Source organism: Brassica rapa, chromosome A03 (assembly GCF_000309985.2).
Source record: "Brassica rapa cultivar Chiifu-401-42 chromosome A03, CAAS_Brap_v3.01, whole genome shotgun sequence".
Lineage (NCBI taxonomy): Eukaryota > Viridiplantae > Streptophyta > Magnoliopsida > Brassicales > Brassicaceae > Brassica > Brassica rapa.
Window position 1 is genome coordinate 31,801,635 of NC_024797.2, and position 18,259 is coordinate 31,819,893.

General features: G+C 35.1%; 4 protein-coding genes across 5 annotated transcripts; 2 read left to right on the forward strand and 2 right to left on the reverse strand.

Annotated features, from left to right (window-relative positions):
* Positions 1-3,579: 3,579 nt before the first annotated feature.
* LOC103862453 (chaperone protein dnaJ 11, chloroplastic) lies at positions 3,580-4,470 on the reverse strand. The gene has a single exon (XM_009140157.3). The coding sequence runs from the start codon at positions 4,356-4,358 to the stop codon at positions 3,873-3,875; it is 486 nt and encodes a 161-aa protein (XP_009138405.2). The 5' UTR covers positions 4,359-4,470; the 3' UTR covers positions 3,580-3,872.
* Positions 4,471-4,710: 240 nt separating this feature from the next.
* On the forward strand, positions 4,711-8,622 carry LOC103862454 (transcription factor bHLH11). Of its 2 annotated transcripts, none has more exons than XM_009140158.3 (5): positions 4,711-7,491; positions 7,576-7,694; positions 7,784-7,911; positions 8,003-8,314; positions 8,410-8,622. In XM_009140158.3, the coding sequence occupies exons 1-5, from the start codon at positions 7,412-7,414 to the stop codon at positions 8,506-8,508; spliced, it is 738 nt and encodes a 245-aa protein (XP_009138406.1). In that variant the 5' UTR covers positions 4,711-7,411; the 3' UTR covers positions 8,509-8,622. The 2 variants fall into 2 exon arrangements, with proteins under 2 accessions (XP_009138406.1, XP_033142572.1); XM_033286681.1 differs by having other exon boundaries at positions 4,711-7,479; positions 7,562-7,694.
* Positions 8,623-8,799: 177 nt separating this feature from the next.
* Positions 8,800-11,547, reverse strand: LOC103862455 (calcium-dependent protein kinase 18). The gene is made up of 12 exons (XM_009140159.3): positions 11,147-11,547; positions 10,897-11,027; positions 10,775-10,816; positions 10,570-10,681; positions 10,411-10,489; positions 10,154-10,323; positions 9,932-10,058; positions 9,740-9,855; positions 9,562-9,669; positions 9,419-9,481; positions 9,174-9,347; positions 8,800-9,100 (listed from the first exon to the last, which is right to left on the reverse strand). Exons 1-12 carry the CDS (start codon positions 11,483-11,485, stop codon positions 8,936-8,938), a joined length of 1,626 nt encoding a protein of 541 aa, XP_009138407.1. The 5' UTR covers positions 11,486-11,547; the 3' UTR covers positions 8,800-8,935.
* A 4,150-nt stretch (positions 11,548-15,697) lies between these two features.
* LOC103862456 (auxin-responsive protein SAUR50-like) lies at positions 15,698-17,026 on the forward strand. The gene has a single exon (XM_009140160.2). It carries the CDS (start codon positions 15,740-15,742, stop codon positions 16,037-16,039), a length of 300 nt encoding a protein of 99 aa, XP_009138408.1. The 5' UTR covers positions 15,698-15,739; the 3' UTR covers positions 16,040-17,026.
* Positions 17,027-18,259: the final 1,233 nt, after the last annotated feature.

An 18,259-nucleotide genomic window follows, 5' to 3' on the forward strand; every position in this document is an offset into this window, starting at 1 on the left:
GGATCCAAGTGCATCAAGGAAACCGTCCAGGACATAGATGGACCGGCCGAGCCGACCAGGACGGTCGAGCCAAGTGAGCCGGCCACACCCGATGATCCGGCCGTTCCTCATAGTGAGGTTCGGGACGCTGGGCTTCACGGGACACAAGAGCCGGACAACCAAGAGATCTCTATAGACCATATAATGTCTGGAAAACAATGGAACAAAAAAGATATCAACGTTGATGATTTGTTTGCATACAAGGTAGTACTTGAGATCATGGATATAGATGAGGATCTAGAACCCACGTCCATACAAGAATGCATGCTAAGATCAGATTGGATCAAATGGAAAGAAGCTATAAACATGGAGTTAGAATCATTGAGAAAAAGAGGCGTTTTTGGCCCTATCATCCAGACACCAAGTGATGTCAAACCAGTGGGATACAAATGGGTCTTTGTAAGAAAGAGAAATGAGAAAGGAGAAGTAGTGAGATACAAAGCACGGCTTGTAGCACAAAGATTCTCACAAGACCATGAATAGATTATGAGGAGACTTACTCCCCTGTGGTGGATGCAACTACATTGAGATACTTAATCAGTCTGGCCGTGAAAGAGAAGATAGATTTACGCCTAATGGATGTAGTGACTGCATATTTATATGGACCACTGGATAATGAAATTCATATGAGAGTTCCAGAGGGCATTGAGCTCAAAGATAAGAAAGGTTCTCGAGAACAACATTGCATTAAGCTGAATAAAGCTTTATATGGTTTAAAGCAATCAGGTCGAATGTGGTACAGCAGGTTATCCGAGTACCTAATGAAAGAGGGTTATAAGAATGATTCAATAAGTCCATGTATATTCATAAAGAAATTCGACAGCAAGGGCTTTGTGATAATGTCAGTTTATGTGGACGACCTGAATATAATAGGAACCTCTAGAGAGATTTCTCAAACCGTTGAATGTTTAAAGAAAGAGTTCGAGATGAAAGACTTAGGAAAAACTAAGTTATGTTTGGGATTACAGTTTGAGTATGTGGAGAAAGGAATCCTTGTGCATCAAGAAACATATACAGAAAAGATACTCAAGCAATTCAATATGGACCAGGCTCATCCCTTGACGAGTCCTATGGTCGTGAGGTCCTTAGACCTAGAGAAAGATCCATACAGACCTAAGAAACCGGACGAGGAAGCACTCGGGCCGGAGGTGCTTTACCTAAGTGCCATTGGGGCCTTAATGTACTTGGCTAGTCATACTAGACCGGACATCAGCTTTGCCGTGAGCTTACTGTCTAGATTCAGTTCATATCCGACTTTAAGGCACTGGAACGGAGTGAAACATCTGTTCAGATATCTGCAAGGAACAAAGGATCTTGGTTTGTTCTACACCGACCGGCCAGGAGAGAGCTTGGTCGGATATGCAGATGCTGGGTACTTATCCGACCCACACCAGGCTAGATCTCAAACAGGTTATGTGTTTATACACAGTGGAGCCGCAATATGCTGGCGTTCCACAAAGCAAACCTTAGTGGCCACATCGTCCAATCACGCCGAGATCATAGCCATGTATGAAGCAAGCCGTGAGCTTGTTTGGTTGAGGAACATGACCGGCCATGTCTTAAGAGAGAGTAGTCTGGCCATGGGACAAGAGAAAGAGGAGCCAACAATCATATACGAGGACAATGCAGCGTGCATTGCTCAGCTCAAGGAAGGATACATCAAGGGAGATAGGACAAAGCACATCCTGCCCAAGTTCTTCTTCACCCACGACCTGCAGAAGGCAAAGGAGGTTCAAGTGGTTCAAGTTCGATCCAATGACAACTCAGTCGACCTCTTCACCAAGTCTCTGCCAACCTCAACGTTCAAGAAGCTAGTTCATCAGATAGGGATGTGCCGGCTGAAGGATCTTCAGTGATGCATTCATCAGGGGGAGTGTCATGCGTTGTAATCTTTTTCCTGTCTATGGTTTCCATTTTCCCACCTTGGGTTTTTGGTTTTCCTAGAGAGGTTTTAACGAGGCAACATCGTGCATGATACAAACCCATATGGTTATAGCATCCAAGGGGGAGTTTTATGAATAATGTGGATTGCTATTAACCAAGCCAAAGGAAGAACGGACCGCGTCCGGCCCAAGACCAAGACCGCGTCCGGATAGGAGAGAGAGGCGGCCAAAGAGTAGCCGACTATAGGATTAGAAGTTTTCCTTTTCTCTTTCATGTTTATCTTTAAGGATATTTCCTATTTCTTTTTAGCTTAGGATTTGTACTCTTTCCTTTTATCCTTATCTTGTAATCTCTATATAAAGTGAACACTTTGATTCAAGTAATAACACACGATTTCCCCAATTGTTCACAACACATTTGATATTTGTCCCAAATGATAAAAAAGTAAGACCTAAGTTAATAATTAAAACATATCTTATTCAAGAAATGAGCGTGTTCTGCTCGGCTTTTCCTCCTTCGTTTTATGTTTAATCATAAAAAGTGAACAAACTAGTTCAATAAAATGTTTTTTTTTCTCCTAAACGAAGACATCGTGGTTACAATGAATCTATTTGTTCATATAACACACTGGAGCACGTCTTTCAGTTAACATCGAAAACATCTGTACATAAAAGACGCTGAATCAAATACTACCACACAGATGACAGTAACAGACATAAGAGAGAGAATTCGTTTTTTATTCGGCTTATATTATATGCTTGGAGAAAGAAAGAAATGATACACTATCATTTAGCTTCTAGAAGGATATTAGTATATGGATTTAAAAATACATTTAAGTATGCAATACTATGTATCAAGTATTAAGTTTCGACAAATTAAGACAAAATACGGCAATAATTTATAGCAGAAGAAGATCTAACCACTTGGCAACATGAGTTACTTTTCCAGTTTCCACAATCTCGCGGGCCCGTACTTTTGTCGCCTCCCCAATAAACCTAAAGATTAGTATTTAACTATTTACTAACAAAGTCATGCAAATAATTCTCAACTTAACAAAATATGCATCGCCTTTATCAATTATCATGTCCCTATAGTGCACCCAAGTTCCATCTCACCATGTGTTATTGTCTAGGGTTCAATCTTATTATTCTTCTTGCAATAGTAGTTCAAGAGATTACAATTTGAGTATATCAGTAGATTGATAAACGCACCAATCAATGTAGATAAAAGTATATATTTATAGCTCATCTACGTTTCCCAATTTTGATAGAAGATATCATTCTAGTGATATTAAACATTATAACGATTTTGAAGTAATAAAAGCATCAAATACAATATATAATGACAACAGATACATCTATGCAGATACCATTCTTTCGATAAAACCAGTTTGGCCTCCACATTTATTAACTCGAAATCTCTCAACTTAGCACTTGAAAGAACTCTAAAAGTGATGGCCAGCTTTGGTTCGCACTGAAATACAATCTGCTTTCATCGGCCATGTTCACGTGTTCTAGAATATCAGGTACTAATTTGTAGGACAAAATATATAATCACTTACTGATGTGTTCTACCAATCGTCGAGATTCCTAATGGGTATATTGGAACCATAATTAAAATTTAAAAGATCAGCTCTAGGCTCTAGATGATCAAAAGAACGAAAGTAATTATAACAGTGTTTATTTTGTTTTCATTGATAAGTATTACAGGATTCACAAGGTAAAAAAAAACAACACACGTAGATCCTACGTAACACGATGCAAACGGCGCTGATCGCCCGTGGCCGTGAGCAGGGAGAGGGAGCGTACGTTTAGCTCTTGGCGTATGTTAGCACACTAATACTACTATTAATTACATCGTTAACCCCAGCTTTTATCGCTTCCTATTTTTACAACCGTGTTTTATTAATTCGAATCAACTCGAGCTAACTCGGTCACCGAGTCAACTCGCTACCAGCACTGATCGGTTTCCCAGTTCCGTCCGACGTAACTGCCCATCCCGGAGGTGCTGACGGTCAACGGACGGCTCCGACGAAGCATCCTCCGATCGTAAACAGAGCGTTTGTCAGGATCAGAGAGCGTACAGTACGCCGCGTGGATCTTCATGAACTCATCCGCCGAAGAGTTACTCCGATCGGTTCCCGCCGCCACGTCGGGGTGGCAGATCCTAGCCAACCTCCGGTAAGCCGATTTGATATCCTGGCTCGTCGCGCCGCGAGGAACCTCTAGAATCTCGTAGAGCGAAGCGTTCGCCGGCGTCGTTCGCCGCGGGATCTGGTGCAGCCTCGGCGGATCCTCCGTGCAGGTGTAGGAGCAAGAGGCGGAGACGAGAGGAGGCGGGAGGCGAGGTGAGCGAGACGGCGGAGATATGGGGGAGAGAGGCGGAGACGTGGAGAGGAATGGATGAGTGAAGGAGGTTGGAGACGAAGAAAGCATCTTTGCTACGAAACGGTGTCGTTCTGGAGATCTTCTCTGCGTTTTGAGTTGTTGTCTTCTTGTTCGAGAGAGGGAAATGAAGAGAGATTGAAGAAGAGGAAGAAATTGAGTGGTTTATTTATAGCGGGAAGAGGCGATTAGTCGTTAATTGCTTGATTAAGTACTTTTTAGTTTTTAATTACATACAACAAAAATGTTAAAAGACGGGTCGGATTAATTAGGGTAAAATCGGGTCGGATCCTGTGATGCTGAGTCGGATAAAGAAGCTTATCCTCTATGAATTATTGCAGTAGAGATAAGAATGTACGTAAGATTTTATTCTTAGTGGCCAAATTGTGTTGTGGCTGTAATTGTCATATTAAAAATTAGATATTTAAAAAAAAAAACAGAAACAATTCAGTAACTAAATTTGCACGAAAATACAAATCATGTTGTGGTTTATAATGATTTTTTTAAAATTAATTACATGTAGATTTTTAGTTTTCGATGAAAATTCAAAATTTGATAGTTCTTCATCTTATTTTCATTGCTGTGGTACTGGTATGGAGAGTTTCGACCATTCATTGTTTGTTGGATACCGAGAAGACAGAAATAGATTTCTCATAAGATAAATAACTATAGTCTTTATGTATTTACTTCCCCACTTTCTTGATAAGTGCCACTTTATTAAGGATATATATTTCATTTCGAAAATTTTAAAAAACATTAAATAATATATAAAGAGATATATCCAATTCACTAATTACTAGTTAGTTTTAAGTTAAAAATCCACAATAAAATTTGAATTTAACATGGTATCAGAGTTTATATCCTAAATACTCAAATTCTTAATTAATATTAATCATTACAATCAGGTATAAAAGTCGTGATTAATCCTTCTGACCGAGTATAAAAGGTCTAATTAACTCGTTCGACCGAGTATAATTGTTTTAAAGTTCTGAGATTTCTGACTAATAAGAACAATCATCTCGAAGACGGGTATTAGAGATATATATCCTACATCGAGAATTCTAAGAGACATTAAGTAATATATAAAAAGATATAGTCAATCCACTAATCACTGCTTTATTTTAAGTTGGAAGCTCAAAGAAAAAATAAGAATCTAAAACACTTTGACATTGGGAAACAGATGGAGTATTGTTTAACGATTGCCTCCTAGTGCTCCCACTATGCAAACATATTAAATATTTATGTGACATTTTTTTTCCTTGTATAAATCTAGAATACAATTCGTGAAGAAATTGTTTTCTTATCTCACAGAACTTTAATGATATCGACAAACCGTTTCTTTATTAAGTTACAGTTAAATAATATTTTCAAATTTATCTTTTTAGAGAGAGATTATTGGTTGCTTTACAAAAAAAAAAGAGAGATTATTGGTTGTCTCAATCAAGGAAAATTCTAAATATTCGTAGAAGAAAAGTCACTGAATTATTTTATTTCTATTGTGTGTATTAATTTGGAGGAGATTATTCAAAAGAGCTGGAATTACGGATGATTAAGCTTTTAAAATTTGACTGACTTTTACTAATACAAAGTTACAAACTACCCTATCTGCATGGTAACTTTTGAATGAGCAAGCTTTTTCACGTACGTTTCAGTAAACTCATCAGTGAGAAATTATTTACAGTAACCAAGTTATCCACTATAAAGTGTTCTCAAATTACTAACTTCACAAGATTAAGTTGCGTAGTCAAGACCATTACGTTCATATGTGTCATAAACGGGACCAACTTATGAAAAGAGCTCTTGCCCATTGCAAATTGATTCGACTCTTCCTTAATTACTCCATATGCAAGTCGATCACGTAGAGACTAATGGACCATATAATTCGGTTTATGACTGTGACTGAATGATTCTTTTTGAGCAAACTATTGTAATCATATATAGTCTACATTTCTTCTCCAACCACGTATTTTGCTTATCTTTGATACCCAAACAAACAAAAATTGCAATAGCTTTCTATCTAAATACAATTGGTGTGTTTAGTACGTGCCGGTCGATTCAGTTGTTTTTATATAAACAAGTCTCTAAATCTAGTGTATCATACTAATTTAATCTTAGTTTCTTAAAATCATCCAAGGAAAATTTATCTGAGACTTTTGACACATTCAACAGCCAAGTAACATAAAGTTTTACTTTGTATAAAAATTGAATAAAACAATTGCAAGTGATGTCCAAGATTGACGCCACCAATTCGTGGGTGACACATTCCCTTCCATAAGCATTTTTAGCTTTCCCGTCATCGTCCATTAAAAAACATATAATAAATACTTAATTACATTATACATACGTACCTACGTTTACGTGTACTCGCGTAGACGTATCCCATGCGAATTATAACATACCTTATAATTACATTTCTGCAACTTGTAATTTGTAACATTAGTATATTACCATATATAAATATTTAACTGCGTTTACGAAGCTAAAAGCTAATTATACCAAAAGAATCAATACATTAGTATAAAATAAGGACAAGAGGGATAAAGTGATAGAGACAGAAACGAGGAAAGAAGCCAAATCCAGGAACGTTGCACATTGGTTAAGACTCAAGAGATGGATAACATTAACAACACACGCCACACGGACATCGTTTAGTCTCTACTCTCTACAGCGTACCTGAGCTTAGTAGATTAAATCTCTCGTTCGTGACTACTAAATTAGTTTATTTAAACATTCACATGAATCTCATCAACATGTTTGATATCAAAACCCGTTTTAGTATTGTAAGTCCTTGGCAGAGAGGTATGCTGTTTTGCTTTAGGTTCTGTATTCTTTGCCACTCCATTAAAGCTGCATCGTGCATTATACACGTGGAATTTAGTAGACTGTTATTGGACCTAAGCAGATCACATCTCTTCAAATTGTGGCGCGTGGGGAGCACAAGTTATTGATATGCCTCGTCGGCGTCCACCACCATGCATTATCACCGCGGTTTTTTATATACTAACGAAGAAGAAGAAGAAGAAACCAACTTACTTTTGATATCTTAACGCACTACTACTCTCTATATCCTTTTTAGTCTCAGGAGGAGAGTTTATTACTTTGCAATGGAGCAAACCAAGAAGCTCAAAACTTCTTCTGAGTTCTCCTTATCTGATGAATCCTCAGCTTCTTCTTCTTCAATCAGGTTTTGAGGCCTCAAAATGCATTTCAAAATGTATACTTTCAAGTTTTTTTCGTTGTTTCATTTGTTTTTTTACTTCTTCTTCAGGCCTGAGAAAATGGTGGAAGTTAAGAAGGAGCCAGTTTCTTCCCTTAAGAAGGCAGACCGAGAGAGGATCCGTAGAGATAAGCTCAATGAACAGTTTCTTGAGCTCGGAAATGCACTTGGTATATATTTATATCAACATGAAGAACATAGATTTTTCAATTTTTATTAACTCCTTTGTCTTAAGCTGAGACTAATGGTTTGCTTGCAGATCCCAATAGGCCAAAGAGTGACAAAGCCTCAATTCTCATCGACACAATACAAACCCTGAAAGATTTAATGACTCAAGTTGATAGACTAAAGGCTGAGCATGTCACACTTTCTCAAGAGTCTCGTGAGGTACTGATGATGATTAATTTAACTTCTCCAACGCTCTTATTATTGTTAGTTTCTACTTGGTTTCATCATCTTTCACTTGTTTTGAACGCAGCTAATTCAAGAGAAGAGCGAGCTGAGAGAGGAGAAAACATCTCTTAAATCCGACATTGATATTCTTAATGCTCAATATCAACATAGAGTCAGAACCATGGTCCCATGGATTCCACATTACCCTTATCCTGTCCCTCTAGTTGCAATAACTCAGTGTCCAGTCTCCACTCTGCCTTTTCCACTCTATGGTACGCGAAACCCTGCACCTTTACCTAGCCCATCCTCTACCTTTATGCCCTATTCAGCCGAACAAAAAGATGATGCTGGTTTAGAGCTTGAGCTTAAAATCCATGCCTCTTCTTCAGGTCAAGAGGTGAGTGGTTTCTTCAGTATTTTGACTAATAAGATCTTTCTGTGCTGTGAACATTGTATATAGTTCAGGGACTGACATAAGTTGCTTCCGTGCAGGATGTTTATGGTAAAGAGAAGAAAGGAAACTTGACAAACACTGCAAGCTCATCTAATAGTTACTCATCATCTCAAGCTGTTTCAGATGGTGTAATGTAAATAACATTTTCAAGTCATAAACTCTGTAATTCCCAGCCAAGTGAAACTCTGTGAACTATGTGTAGATATGTATTTTATCATCACAAGCAAATAAAAAATACAAAAATCATTTTCTCCGACCGTTTCCTAGTTCCTACACAAGAATGAGAGCTATAACATTTTAGCATAGAAACCATTTACTTCTCTCTTTGCAACGTACTATGTTATGACTTATGTTATAGCAAGACACCAAGCATGTTTTGAGAAACATTCCCATGGGTGATTCTCAGTATCCAATATACAAATCTTATCTAGCCTCTATACAATTTTCTTGATTTGATAGCAAAAGAAAAAAAGAACAGATGGGTGACTACTATAAACAATGTTTTCTGTATATGAGAGGCAATAAGATCTTCATGTCTCTATTTTTTTTTAAGTGTTAAGTAATTTACATTTTTCGAGAAAGCTGGTAACCAGGAGGGCTTTTGACAGTTCTTGGCTTGAGGCTTGCAGATCTCAAGAGTCTGCGAAACTCATGGATGCTGATTCTCCCATCTTTATCAACGTCAGCCTCTTCAAGAAGTGGTTCTATGGAGCCTTTCAAACCCGTTTGCTGCAAGCAGGAAACAAAAACTAATAAAACAATGGTGAAGATTTAGAGAGAGTGTAAAAAGTATGAGACTGACCAATCTTAGTTCCTCTGGTGTTATAAACCCATCTCTGTCTACGTCAAACTTTTCAAATGCTGCCCTTGACCTCTGCTCCCACTTGTCAGAGTCATGCTCCTCTAGTTGATTCACGTGCAAAGTAGCCACCACAAACTCAGTGAAGTCCACTAAACCATCAGTGTTGCTATCAATCTGCAAAGACAGATGGATTTTTTTGATTATTACAAAAAAAAACCGTGGAGGCGGCTAGTGAGCAGACTTACTGCTTGAAGAATCTCAGCTACTCTTGCATCCTTCAGCTTCCAAGGAAGATCTTTCGCAAGGGCCTGTGAAAATATGATCAATGAGTTTATGCACTTGTGCTTTGAATCGCTTACTTTTGTTGCAAGTTTTGTTTTCTTCTTACCTGCCTCATCTCCTCAAGGCTAATGGAACCGTTCTTGTCAATGTCAATCGCATCAAACTGGTCTCTGAGATCATCCAGCTCATCTTCATCAATTGTCGTCGCTAGAGCCTTTCAAAAACACATTTCAGTTAAAGTAACAACTCATATGAAACACAATCTTTTTCTTCTTGATTATTACCTTCAGAGCTATCTGCTTAAGGCGGCTGAACTTCACAAACTGACGCATGTTTTCAAGAACAGATATGTCTATTGGAATCTCGGAGGCCTCTCCTCCTTCTCTCACCCATGAGTGTGCTTCAAAACACCAAACAACCAAATCCAAAAGATCAGTAGATATAACCAAAAACAATGTCTATGATGAATCACATACATAGTGCTTGAGCTGCTGTTAACCGTGCCCTCGGCTCCTTTACTAATAACTTCTTCACAAAATCTTTGGCACCGTCGCTAATGGTTGGCCACGGGGTTGTTTCAAAGTCAGGTTTCTTTCTCATGACCTTTTGTTTTCATGTTAAGTATGCAAAAAACATGTTAAAAACTTCCATGAACATTAGATTGGTTTGTTTTCTTAAAAAAAAGAAAATTACTATACCTCATTGAATATCCCATTTTGTGTCTTATCCCAAAAGGGTCTTCTTCCACAGAGCAGAATGTAAGTTATGACACCTATACTCCAAACATCTGATTCAGGTCCTGACCTACGTTTCAACACTTCAGGTGCAACGTAATAAGCACTTCCTACTATGTCCTGGAACTTCATTCCTGCCATATTTTTCACAAAGTCATCTCTATATAGATCAGATCATCATGATGAGAAGAGACAAGAGTTGAAACACTTGAAACATGTACCAGGCTTTATGAAATCTGACAAACCGAAGTCTGTAGCCTTTAGAGACGAATTTTCTTCTGTTGATTTGAACAGAAAGTTCTGTGGGGGAAAGGAAAAAAACTCAGACACTTTCAGTATGAATTTGTAACTTTGAGGCATCAGATCAAACCCATACCTACCTCTGGCTTCATATCACGGTGAACTAGACCACGTAAATGACACTCGGCTGCAACTTTCAACATTTGTCTCACCACAACCGCCGCATCTTTCTCGGTGTAACGGCTATCTTTCCTGGTAAACATATTAATTACATATACACATAAATTAATTTGAGGCTATTCCTAAGCGTTCTTGTTAACTAACACAAACTATTATTATTCTTACTTTGATAATATTCGATCTAGCAGTTCACCACCTTCACATAACCTAAGAGAAGAAAAATCCATCAGATTCTTGTAGTACAAGAAACATAATGATGATGAAAGAGATACAGACTTGAGGCTTACTCCATCACTATATAAACATAGTTTTTGTCTTCAAACACATTGTGAAACCCAACCACATTCTCATGCCCACCTAAAGCTTGTAGTATCTTAACCTCTCGCTTCACATCTTCGATTTCAATCGGTTGAGTCATCTGCGCACAAACCTTAATCTAATGAAAACTGAGCTTACTTGGCCGTCAAGCATCAAAATTATTTAAGTTTTGAATTTTAGGTTTCCAAATAGACTATGTGAATCCAAAAATACTTTTACCTTGGCCTTGTCTATTCTCTTGACGGCTACACGATCCTCGTTGTTGTTGTCGGTGGCAGCGTATGTAAAACCAAACTGGCCGTGTCCGAGCAATTTCCCGATGGTGTATCTATTATCGAAATCCCTGGCGTATCCAAAATCGATGCGCTTACCAAATAGAGTCCCTCCTACGTGCCTCCACTGGGTCTTGTTATTCTTCGTCTTCTTCTTGTTTTGATTACAAACCTTCTCTCTCCCTTTCCCCTGAGATTGCGGTTTAGGTATATCTGGAGGTGGATTAGGGTTTGGGTGATTGGTTCCATGTCTGGTGGCCTTAGGTGAAGAGAAACAGAGACCCATGATGCTCTTAGAGCTTAGGTTTCGGGTCTCTAATGGATGATAAGTTCACACAAATGCCAGATTGAAAATTGAGCGAGATGGAGAGACAGATTGAGACATGGAAGGAAGAAAGGTTGGCTCATTAAACATTACACCTGTCACAAGTTTTCTATCTTTGTTACCTGGTAGACACTTTTTCGAAACAAAAGAAACAGAAACCGTGACAGCAAATTGCGTAGATAACGATCTATATAGCTTGCGATACACGGGAACGAACCACTTAATTTGACAGCCATTAGAACTAAATTATTTTCTTCCATTTGCCTTTCATTTCAGTTATTGTTAAAAATCATAATATACATTTACCATTAAAGATTAGCTAACTATTTACAAAACCTAACCACTTCAAACTCAAATTCAGTAAGTTTAGGAAAAAGAAAAAAATCTAAATTCTATCACCGGAAGCTTGATAGGTGACTAACTTGGCCTTGTAAACTACGCATCTCATATCATACCTACCTTACAAAATCAACTCTTTTGTAATATTCTCTAAAGGTTTGTATGTATTATATTTGTTCTATACATGGAAGTGTCAAAGGTATAAAATCTGAGTAATCGGTTTTCAATGCATAGAATCTCAATTCAGTTTAAGATTACAAAATTCAACTTTTCAGATATTTACATTTATGTTTAGTATTTAAAATAGAGAAATTCTTCGGATAGTTCTTTTTAGTTTATTTTCACAAAATAGTTTCAATGAAAAAAATGACTAAAATAAGTTTTATTAAAGGGTAAAAATATATTTTTACTCTAGGGTTAACTAATCTACACTTATGGTTTAAAGTTAAAGGGTGGAGTTTTAGGGATAGAGTTTCAAATTTTTTAAAATAAATATTAAAAAATTTTAAATAAAAAAGATTATTTTGGTTTTTTCTTTCCCATAAATTATTTTTGCGACAAAAATTTTAAAATGACTATTTGAAAGAATTGTCCTTTAAAATGCCACGTTTAAACCACATTAATATGTCATGCAACCTAAATACATATATACAATCAAATTAGTCTCATACAATCAAACTGTGTGGTTAGTTAGGTTCCAGATATATATATCCACGTTGATGTCTTCTACTGTCTGGGCACTGAACCCAACTATAAGACTCATTCAACAACAAATAATAGATATGATCATTGCCGTTAACACGTATCTAAATTTATCCATATAGGTAATTTGTGTTGGTTAAGTCAAGAGTAGAAAAGTGGGTTGATGATGATGATGAATCGGATGTGGCGTAAGGAAGAACGTGAGGGATCATGTATATATAAGTTATAACCACAACAGAGACGCCAATTGACAGCTAAGTGTTGTCCCATTATTCCACCTGATTAATTCTCTCACTGTCTCCTGCTCCTTTGTCCCTACACACACCATCTCTTATTTTTGTTTTCTTTCTTGATAGGTTAAATTCTATAAATACGACAAAATCACATCTTCTACATTAATTTGGGGTTTAGTTTTTACTTTTCTTCTCTATTCTCTTTTCACAAATAGTGTCACTTTTAACGTTTTTCATATAAGATACAAATTCAATTCTATCTCTCCCCTATTTAATGTTTCAGTTGAAGCCAAACTCGTAAACCTATTTTTCAATTTGTCGACAGAAAGATCGTCTTTCATATTTATTTCTATTTGTCGTTGTTTCTTGAAATATCTTACAAAATCTTTGAAACAAAACAAATCAAATCTTTTTTAAAAAACTTGAAACTTGAAAGCAAATTTGAAGAAACTAAATAATGTATATAAAATAACGTCTTCCGTTGTAACTTTACTATTTGAACCGATCAATGATTAATCAGACTTATTTCACATTTCTCCTAGTTTTTTCATTTGTTCATCAGATTTTCCATACAATAGTATATTTATTTGTCGAATGTGGAGATGTACCGCATGTACATATATATATATATATATATACATATATATATGCTATATTTCAAATATATTTTGAACTAACATGTTTAAAGAATTCATATTTTTAAATCCTAAACCCAAATGTTAGGATATTTTGATTGAAGGTATTGTGTTTGTTTGAATAAACAGAAAAAAATATTGGCTACTTCTTAATTAATCATATGGTCATACGTACCCTCAGATCAGATGTTACAGAAGTTGTTTTGGTTACTTATCACACATTTAGATGTTCTAGTTGATGTTTCTACGAAAAGCTTAGCTTGTGCATCTCTAAAATAAATGTTCTACAGATACAAACAAATAACTTTTAAAAAAGTTCACCTGATATTTTTAAGTCACTGATGACAAAATAGTGTAGATGCTGCCAATATATGAGTCCTTTTCAATCACTTTTTAATTTATATACACGATACTGGGGTTACTACCACGGAAAGTTTGTAATTAACTAGACTGGAATATTCACAAAGCCAAAGATGAAAAATGTTTGATGATTCTGATTGATTCATCACATTTAAATGAACAGAGAAAGCGGAAAAAAAAATGCTGCACAGAAAGAAAAGAAGTACGTGGAACTTACATGGATTTGATACTATCAATTAAACAAAAAAAAATAGGCTCCATCCCAAGTGTTTGTTTTCATTTTCAAACTTTCACATGGGAGAAATTTATTATATTTCTTATCTATATCTTTATATTTTCCATACATTTATTTATTATATACATAAAATGTGAATCTATTATTAAAAACGTTTTATAGCATTCAAGAAAACCTAACTAACAAAAACTACTAAACCAAGCCGGATTTTAACCAAAACCTACCATAAATCATAAAACAATATAAGGTGGTTTTCCTAATGGGACTAAAATTTGGGATGACCGACATTTCAGATTACAATTCAGATCGTCACCAGGTATAACTGTCATATAAACCATGCTATACCCTCAAACAAAATTTGTTCTCAACTTAAACCAAGAAAAATATAGAACCACCGAACTACAATCATTTTGTGTAAATTAAGTGTTGATATCTCTAGTTGTAAAAAAGTTGATATCGCTGTAATTTATTCGTTTTCAATCTGCAGTTGTGACAAAACGAATATCTAATATGTTCTTTGATTTATATGTATATATAGTAGTTGTAATGAAATTGGAAGTTTCAGTAGAGACAAATCTGATGAATACTGTATATGAAGGGGAAGAGAAAACGGGCAATACTTGTATTGTTTTGTAGAGTTATGTCTAGATAAAGACACAAAAGGGAGACAATGTAGGGAAATGCTATATCAGGTCCCTACAAGAGTTTCAATTTTATTTTGTATGAATTTTTCACATTATATATATATATATATATATATATATATATATATATATATATTTCCCTATTTCCATTATGGCCTTGTCTCTAAATTTGCCCTTATTTCCTACATACTGCGTGATATTTGCTTTCAAAATACCATTACAAAATGAAAACATTTTTAATTATGCTTTTCTTTGTAGGAAGTTTATAGAGAACTAGTTCTGAGTTCAATTCTCTATGCTATATTAATCTCGGACTATTAGGTTTATATGTGTCATATCCAGAATGGGCTTGTAAAGAATAACAAACCTTGTAAATAGTTAGATTTTCAGTGATTGATAGTCAATCATTTATTCTTATATGTTTATATTTATGCGATTTTTTTAGGTTGACGGTTTGTGATTTGCATTAATATTATTGATCATCAAGGTAGAGTTTTCTGCATGAATTAGTTGTCATTATGTACATATAATTCATATAACATAGTCACAAATCTACTAAAAAGTTTTTGCAAAAAAAGAAAAAATCTACTTAAAAGTCAAAGGTAAACCTAATTAAAAAATATTTTTTTGTCAACAAACCTAGAAAAATTATTTTAAAAGAGATACTTTTCTTCTTAAGTTAGAACATCTCAATTATCAAGAGACCATCTCATGATTTAAACAAATAAAATAATATGAAAGGATGAAACAGAAGAGAACATAGTTTCATTTCAGAACCGTTAAAGACCTGGTGAGAACCTCAAATGCATTTACTAAATGATTTGGTTATTTTAAAAAAAAATCATAGTGTAGTTATAAAACTTAAATATTATTATTTTTCTTTAAGAAACTCATACGGTTTATACACGATAAAGTTGCTGCTAATAAACTCTTCCAATTTCTCTCTCATTGCGCCCTTATATACCCCTCTATTCTCTCTACCACCTTCACATCCACACCCTTTCTTCAAACATACCAAACTCTCTCTCTCTCTCTCTAGCCAAATTAGGTTTCAGTGAGCTCAAATCATGGTGACAAAGAAGTCGAACAAAGTGTCAGCGTGTCAAGCAGCATCTCTAAAGAAAATATTAAAGAGATGCTCAAGTCTTGGAAAGAAGAACCAAGGTAACGACGTGCCAAAAGGTCACTTCCCGGTCTACGTTGGTCAGTACCGGAGTCGTTACGTGGTGCCAATCTCATGGCTAGCTCATCCTGAGTTTCAGTCACTCCTCCAACTAGCTGAGGAAGAGTTTGGGTTCGAGCACGACATGGGTCTTACTATCCCTTGTGATGAAGTTGTCTTTCAATCACTCATCTCCATGTTTTGATAGAACTCGATCTAGAGAGAGACTAATTTAGCTCAATTGGGAATCTCTCAAGATTATAATCTCTTTTAAGGTTCTTAAGGGACGTTTGATCACATTGCCACCTGATCTAGACTCGGAAGATCGAAACATTAAACTTATTATTAAGAAAATCGAGAAACAGTATATAAATAATATGATTTAGTTCTTTTCTTTGCTAAGAAGACGGAAGCATATGGCGGCCTGCGGGGATCGCGTCAAGCATCGACTCAAGATTTGTGGCTATAGTGATGTATATATATATATCAGTTTTTAAATCAATCACTCTCTTAGGATTCTTATTTCTTTTTTTTTTCTTCTATATGTGATATCGGGTTCTTGTCTATTTATTTTGAATCTTTTGAACATGAGTCTGGGTGAATGAGTTTTTCCTTAAGTCAGCGTGTATTGTTGACCGTTGGTTTTTGAGAGGAATAGCTAGTTTATTTGTATGAAGTTTAAATCAATAAATTAGTACAATATAACCTCTTTAAATTAATACTCTATAAATTAATATATAGTAAAAAATTTTATAAAATAATATAATTTTATAGTTTTAAATTATTTTTGCTACAATTAGTATATCGATAAATTAATAAAAAATTATAGTTTTTATATAGTCTCAACATTATTAATTTATAGAGATTTTACTGTATACTAATTTTCTATTTGTCCTACAAAATTTGAACTTTAGGTTACAAAAGAAATACTGATTAGAAAGATAGTCGTGAACGTTTTGACTGCGAGTTTTTTTTGTATGCAAACATAAGAGAAAAACTAGTAAAACCAGTTGTTTTTCATTGTTTCTGCAAGTTATATGTGAAACGTTAAATGCAAAATCCATGATAAATGGCGAAACCCTGTTCGATTCTAACTGGCCATCCGGACTGTTTTAAATGGTAAGAATACATGGCTACTGTGGGTTTCGTGGAACAAGTCGGTTAACCTCAGTCGCCGGATCCCACGAATATAAAAAAAAAAAAAATCACAAACAGAAGTAAAGGCACCTTGATTTTCACCCTTTCCTGCTGATGACTCAGACAACTTTTTCCATGGTCTATCAACCATTATTTTCTAAACATCAACGATTTATACCATTTGTGGTTCCCAAACGTAATGCTCCACAACTCAATATCTAAGAAGCCATAAGATTGTAAGTAGGCCATGATCACAAATCGAAAGATCAACAAACTTTTTGCTCTAATCCATGCATGAGTTTCCTCCAAAAGGGAAGCGGAGATCTTCTAATGATTTGTTTTTTAGTTTCAATGTATGAGCTGAGCTATAAAATTGAAGTATTCGGTTCGGTCTATATACAGCTTTGATTTGGTTTTGGTTTTGTTTGGTTATGTTCGTGTCTTCTTCATCTGTCTCTTTTTTTGTTCGTTGCAGAATTTATACACACATAGAAATAGTCAATATGATAATTTTGAGTGAATGGGGTTCGATCATTGCAATCCGAGTTATATATAGTAGTTGCTGTTTGAGTTGGGTTCGATCATTGCTTTTAAATTGTTTTCATGATTAATCATATGTTCCCTTTGTCTCGTTTTCTTTTTAGTTCCAATCATAAAACTCACAACTTCGTAAACTGCAAGCCGCCTTCAAGATTTGTCGGCACGTATAAGCATTATTACGGCAGTTGAATTGAGATTCATACATATTTAAACTATGCGTTTATCATTCGGGTTAATATATCAAGGTGTATAGAGTATAGACTTTTTGTATCGTAGGTAAATTCTGTCAAGATCGTCTGTCGACGTATATGTATATGTGAGTTATTAATAATGCTGGAACTATGAAATTTTATTAATTTAAAATATATTAATTTACAAAAAGTTTCATATTTTAAAATTCTCTATTTAAAATAGTTAATTTGGCCGTATATATATTAATCAAATTTTAGAACTTCATTTTTATATTGTTTTTTGTTATACTGTTTAGTGTATACGAAATATGTTTTATCGAATTTAAATTAATTTTAGATATAATTTTACTAAATATTATCAAAATATATTGAAGTGTTAAGAAAAAACGAGATGAACTGCATCAATCGTAAATATTAAAGAAATAATAAAATGTTTTATTTGTACTTATGTAAACCTTATTATATAAAATTATTAATTTATGATTTTAATGGAAATATATATTTACATAAGAATTTCTAAAAAAAATATTATCTTACTATTTTCATATTTTTGAACT

What these genes read in the sequence shown, in the direction of transcription:
- LOC103862453 (XM_009140157.3), bottom strand. Translation starts at nt 4,358, where the DNA reads ATGCTTTCTTCGTCTCCAACCTCCTTCACTCATCCATTCCTCTCCACG.
- LOC103862454 (XM_009140158.3), top strand. Translation starts at nt 7,412, where the DNA reads ATGGAGCAAACCAAGAAGCTCAAAACTTCTTCTGAGTTCTCCTTATCT. An exon ending in GCTTCTTCTTCTTCAATCAG is followed by an intron (nt 7,492 to 7,575) that starts GTTTTGAGGCCT and finishes CTTCTTCTTCAG; the next exon opens with GCCTGAGAAAATGGTGGAAG. An exon ending in CCTCTTCTTCAGGTCAAGAG is followed by an intron (nt 8,315 to 8,409) that starts GTGAGTGGTTTC and finishes GCTTCCGTGCAG; the next exon opens with GATGTTTATGGTAAAGAGAA.
- LOC103862455 (XM_009140159.3), bottom strand. Translation starts at nt 11,485, where the DNA reads ATGGGTCTCTGTTTCTCTTCACCTAAGGCCACCAGACATGGAACCAAT. An exon ending in AAAATGGGATATTCAATGAG is followed by an intron (nt 10,059 to 10,153) that starts GTATAGTAATTT and finishes TGAAAACAAAAG; the next exon opens with GTCATGAGAAAGAAACCTGA. An exon ending in TTAAGCAGATAGCTCTGAAG is followed by an intron (nt 9,670 to 9,739) that starts GTAATAATCAAG and finishes TGTTTTTGAAAG; the next exon opens with GCTCTAGCGACGACAATTGA.
- LOC103862456 (XM_009140160.2), top strand. Translation starts at nt 15,740, where the DNA reads ATGGTGACAAAGAAGTCGAACAAAGTGTCAGCGTGTCAAGCAGCATCT.